Source organism: Emys orbicularis, chromosome 4, assembly GCF_028017835.1.
Source record: "Emys orbicularis isolate rEmyOrb1 chromosome 4, rEmyOrb1.hap1, whole genome shotgun sequence".
NCBI classification, from domain to species: domain Eukaryota; kingdom Metazoa; phylum Chordata; order Testudines; family Emydidae; genus Emys; species Emys orbicularis.
In genome coordinates this window covers 131700649-131706366 of record NC_088686.1, presented here as the reverse complement: position 1 = coordinate 131706366, position 5718 = coordinate 131700649, and the positions used below count along the sequence as shown (strand labels likewise).

At 63.0% G+C, this 5718-nt stretch overlaps 1 protein-coding gene across 1 annotated transcript; it reads right to left on the bottom strand.

The window, feature by feature from the left end:
- Nucleotides 1–2682: 2682 nt before the first annotated feature.
- Nucleotides 2683–4145, bottom strand: LOC135878674 (peripheral myelin protein 22-like). The gene is made up of 4 exons (XM_065404402.1): nt 4109–4145; nt 3589–3735; nt 2907–3041; nt 2683–2723 (listed from the first exon to the last, which is right to left on the bottom strand). Exons 1-4 carry the CDS (start codon nt 4143–4145, stop codon nt 2683–2685), a joined length of 360 nt encoding a protein of 119 aa, XP_065260474.1.
- Nucleotides 4146–5718: the final 1573 nt, after the last annotated feature.

Below are 5718 nucleotides of genomic sequence, written 5' to 3'. Positions count from 1 at the left end.
GGAGCCGCTGAGCAAGGCGAGGAGGGAGAAGGCCGAGAGCAGCCCCGCGAGCAGGCCCAGTGTCAAGAACGTCTTGGTGGCCTCGATGTAATCTGAGGAACCAGAGAGACCGAGGGGGAAATGGAGAATAACCCTGCAGCAAACTAAAATAGAACCCAGGAGTCCTACACCCCCCCTGCTCTAACCACTAGACCCCACTCCCCTCCCAGAGCCATAACCCAGGAGTCCTGGCTCCCAGCCGCCCCCCCTGCTCTAACCACTAGACCCCACTCCCCTCCCAGAGCCAGAACCCAGGACTCCTGGCTCCCAGCCCCCGTGCTCTAACCAATAGACCCCACTCCCTTCCCAGAGCCAGATCCCAGGAGTCCTGGCTCCCAGCCCCCCCTGCTCTAACCACTAGACCCCACTCCCCTCCCAGAGTGAGAACCCAGGTTCCCTTCTCCCCTGCCCCCTGGAGCTGGCTGGGAGCAGCGGTGGGTTGCCGAGCGGTGCTGGCTGCCCTCACCGGGTAGTTTTGAAGGCACGGCACACACCGAATTCACACAGATCTTCCAGAGCCCCAAGTGGACGAAGTCATCGTCCCATCTTGCCTCCAGCCAGTGGTCGGAGCTCAGGGCCACCGCCACTAGCAGGAGGCTGAGCAGAGCCAGGACGGTGCTGGGGACCTGGAGAGGCAGCATCACGGGGGGCTCGGGGGCGGGGGGCAGCGCTGGGATCCGGGGAGCACCTGGGTGGGGTGGGGGGGGGAATGAGAGTCAGGCGTAAATCCCGGCCCAGAGCAGGAAGGGCCAGAGCTGGGTAGACAGACAGATCGGGGGTGTCTGGGGTGGGACGAAGACGAAGGGCTGGGGGGTTGGGGGGCCCTTACCCAGACACCAGCCTTTCTGGGTCACCAACTGCCATGGAACCTTCTCCCCCCACCCCCCTAGGACCCCAGCGCGAAGCCGGGGGAGACCCCAGCCTTCGGGGGGGGTGGATGGCTGGACGGATGGAGGAGTGAGGGGGGACGGCAGGGTGGGAGTGTTTGGGGCTGGGTGTGGGACCAGACGGACCCTCGGGTTCCCCATGCCCTCCGGGCTGTCCAGGGGACTCTGTTTCAATAAACCCCCCTGTGCCCCAGGGTGCCTAGGGCAGCCCACCCGGAGAAGGCCAAGGTCAGGGCGGGCTGCGAAAAGGGAGAGCAGATTTCCCCCAAACTGGTGGTTACCGTGGTCGTTCGATTCCCCAGCCAGTCCCAAGCTGTACTCTTAACCCCCCACCACACCGGTTACGGAGAAGCTGCCCCACAGCTAGTCAATCCATCCTGTCAACAAAACGATGGGAAGCATTTGCCCCTTTACTCCATGGTTCCTGCCCTGTCTCCACACAGGGCACGCGATCCGCTCACCGTCAGCCTATCGGAAACGGTCAATCCTTGCGAGACACTTTCTTCAAACTTTCCATAATTGAGAGGGTCATTTCACGCCTCTGCAGTCAACCTGGAGGAGAACAGGCTGTTTTCTCCCCGCCGGACGTCAATGAACATCACAGAGTCTTTCCAACATGGACGGAAATTCCTCAGCATCTTCACTGGCCTTAGAAACTGGACACGTCTGTTCCAAAGCTTGGCCGTTGAGAGGAGAAGACCAGCCAGGCGGTGGCAGATCTTTCTTCTCTGCTCTCCGTGGGGCCTCCCAGCCCAGCACCAACCCGCCCCAACCCTGCTTAGCAAGAGAGCCCAGCGAGAGACAGAACCCAGGAGTCCTGGCTCCCCCCAGCTCTAACCCACTAGACCCCACTCCCCTCCCAAAGCCGGGGATAGAACCCAGGAGTCCTGGCTCCCTCCAGCCCCCTCCCCCAGCTCTAACCCACTAGACCCCACTCCCCTCCCAAAGCCGGGGATAGAACCCAGGAGTCCTGGCTCCCTCCAGCCCCCTCCCCCAGCTCTAACCCACTAGACTCCACTCCCCTCCCAAAGCCGGGGATAGAACCCAAGAGTCCTGGCTCCCTCCAGCCCCCTCCCCCAGCTCTAACCCACTAGACCCAACTCCCCTCCCCTCCCAGAGCTGGGGAGAGAACTCAGGAGTCCTGGCTCTCCCCAGCCCCCTCCCCCAGCTCTAACCCACTAGACCCCACTCCCCTCCCAAAGCCAGGGATAGAACCCAGGAGTCCTGGCTCCCTCCAGACCCCTCCCCCAGCTCTAACCCACTAGACCCAACTCCCCTCCCCTCCCAGAGCTGGGGAGAGAACTCAGGAGTCCTGGCTCTCCCCAGCCCCCTCCCCCAGCTCTAACCCACTAGACCCCACTCCCCTCCCAAAGCCAGGGATAGAACCCAGGAGTCCTGGCTCCCTCCAGCCCCCTCCCCCAGCTCTAATCCACTAGACCCCACTGCCCTCCCAAAGCCGGGGAGAGAACCCAGGAGTCCTGGCCGTCTTCGATACCCATCCGTCTCTGAGGGGGAATAAGTCAGCAGACAGGAGGCTCTGAGAACAGGCCCTTTAATCTCCATGGAACAAGTGGGTCTGGGAAAGGAAGGGAACAGAAAGGGGGGACTCTGTTGGGGGGGATCACGGATCTGTGGGAGCCCGCAGGGACACACACACACACACACACACAGGGCGGCTGGGGGAATCGGCCCGGCCAGGCTACAGGCTCCGTCCGGCCCCCAGCTCTGTCCCCAGGGAGGAGCGCAGGCCCCACACTCAGCTCCACGAGGATCCTTGTGAAAAAAGTGTCGCCACACCTGGGAGGAGAGGAGAAAAACAGAGTAAGGGCAGCGATGGGTGAGCCAGCCCCGTGCTGCGTCGCTGCAGAGGTGGTTGCATCTCAGTGCTGGGCAAGGGGTCCCCGTATAAACAGTGCCCGCGTCCCACCCCAGAAGCAGTTGCATTTCAATCCTCCCCACCCCCCACCCCGCTGCACTCACTGGCTAGGAGAGAGAGTGGGCAGGCGGCCCAGCCGAGGACATAGGACCACCCGAAGCTGACTCGAGCTGGGGCACTCATCATGGCCTTCGTGCTCTGGGATGTGAACATGGCCATAGCGACGGTGGCACAGAGACCTGGGGCCAAAGGGAAGAGCACGGAATCAGCTGGTCGCAGCGGCTGGCGCGAGGTCCTGGACGGCGCCGCTGGGGCATGTCGGTGTGAACCCCGCATGGGCAGCTCTGGCTCCTTGCTCACACCGGGCTTTGCGTGGCCACATGAAGGGGGAGAAAGAGGGTGGGCGGGGCGGCCGCCGGCGGGGAAGGGGCACGGGGCATCGAAGCACTGAGGCGGGGACGATCGGCTTCAAAACTCCCACCACCAAGGAGGACCAGGACGGGGGGGACCAGGACGGGGGGCTGTGGGCAGGCTGCTGGGGGTGACCCCGGGTGGCACGGCCCACGGATGCTCAGGGGACACAGCCTTGCCCGCTGGCTGGGGGAGCCCGGGCTGTGAGCTGCAGCAGCAGAACATTTTAAGGTACCTGGGGTTATAGGGCAGGCGGAAACTCCCCCCTCTCTGGCTGGGGAGAACCCCCAATGTGACAGCCAGGTCCCTGGTGTGGGAGGGACCACGTATCCATAGGAGTTGCCGGAGGGGGAGGAGGCCCCGAGGGGGCGGTACCGGCACTGAAGCTGCCCACGGCGGAGACCAGGGTCAGGGACATGGAGCCGAGGTGGGAGCGGAAGAACGAGGCGAGGAGAGCCAAGCAGGAGAGAAACCCAGTGATCACAACCAGGATCAGGCAAGCCCTGCTGGCCCTCATGAGATCTGAGGAGACAAGAGAGACCAGGGCTGAAATGGAGAATAAGATGGCAACAAACTACCGCAGAACCCAGGAGTCCTGGCTCCCAGCCGCCCCCACCCCTGCTCTAACCACGAGACCCCACTCCCCTCCCCAGAGCCAGGGAGAGAACCCAGGAGTCCTGGCTCCCAGCCCCCCTGCTCTAACCACTAGACCCCACTCCCCTCCCAGAGCCAGGGAGAGAACCCAGGAGTCCTGGCTCCCAGCCCCCCCCTGCTCTAACCACTAGACCCCACTCCCTTCCCAGAGCTGGGGCTAGAACCCGGGAGTCCTGGCTGTGCCTGTTGGAGGTGGCTGGTGGCAGCAGTGGGATCCCTGGTGACACCCAGCTGCCCTTACCTGGTACAGTCAAAGGTATCAGACACCTCAGATTCATACAGAACTTCCACAGCCCCGAATGGATGAAGACTTGGTTTTCCTTCGTCAGCAGCCAGTGGTCGGAGCCCAGAGCCGCCAGTAGCAGCAGGAGACTGCGCAGGGCCAGGCTGGGGCTGGCAATTCGGAGACACAGCATCGTGGGGTGGGGGGTGGGGCCCGGGGACAGGCTGGGATCTGGGGAGCACCTGCAGGGAGGGCAGGGGGGGATCAGAGTTAGATGGAAACCCCAGCCTAGACCAGCTGATCTGAGCCAAGCCCTTGGCGGTCTGGATGGGTGGCTGGATGGGGGGAGGGATATGGGGGGATGGAGGGGTGGGGATGGGGCGAGGGATATGGAGGGATGGGGTGGATGGAGGGATGTGTATGGGGGGACGGAGGGGTGGATGTGGGGATGGATGGAGGTTTGTGTATGGGGGATAGGGGAGATGGAGGGGTGGGTGTGGGGAGGGATATAGGGGGATGGGGTGGATGGTGTAGATGGCAGGATGGGTATGGGGGGATGGAGGGGTGGGTGTGGGGATGGCTGGCTGGATGGATGGAGGGGTGGGGATGGGGGGAGAGATATGGGGGCATGGGAGGATGGAGGGGTGGGGATGGGGGAGAAATATGGGAGAATGGGGGGATAGAGGGGTGGGGATGGGGAGGGATATAGGGGGATGGGGTGGATGGAGGGGCAGGTGTGGTGGACGGGGATGGGGGAACTGAGGGGTGGGTGTGGGGATGGATGGATGAATGGATGGAGGTGTGTGTATGGGGAGATGGGGGAGATGGAGGGGTGGATGGAGGGGGGACAGAGGGATGGACTGATGGGTGCAGGAACAGATGGAGAGGTGGGGGAGGAGGGATGGAGGGGTGGGGGAGGTGAGGTGAGGACGGATGAAGGGGGAGGGGTGGGGGAGGAGGGGTGGGGGTGGGGTCAGACGAAGGGACGGGGGGTCTGGGGGGGCCCTTACCCAGACACCAGCCTCTCTGCGTCACCAACTGCCATGGAACCTCCCTCCCCCCCCAGCCTGGGGGACCCCAGCCCAGCCCCCGCCGGGCAGCTCCAGGGATGGGGGGGGGATGAAGGGGTGGCTGGGCCTGCGGACGTGGCGAGGCGTGGCAGTCTTTGGGGTTGGGGAGGTGTCAAGGCTGATTCCCCCCCGGCTAGGGTGACCAGATGTCCCGATTTTATAGGGACAGTCCCGATATTTGGGGCCTTTTTTTATATGGGCTCCTATTACCCCCCACCCCCATCCCGATTTTTCACACTTGCTATCTGGTCACCCTACCCCCGGCACTTTGAGTGCAGAAGTGGGGCCCACAAGGATTCATACTGGCCACTCCAGGCTTGTGTTAAACTCCCCAGGTTACAGCTTCTCTCTGGCCTTGGCTGGGTAAACGCTGCCACCATCCAAATGCAAAAAGCCCCCTTGGACCCAGTAAGGGGCACTTGGGAATTCCTCCCTGTGGGGCACCCTCAATCCTTTCACCCCCCTCTGGGGAAGAGCTGAGACAGAAAACAAAGGAAATTATCTGTTGCCACCAGCTAATCAAACAGCATGTGCACAAACCTCCTAGGACACAACAAT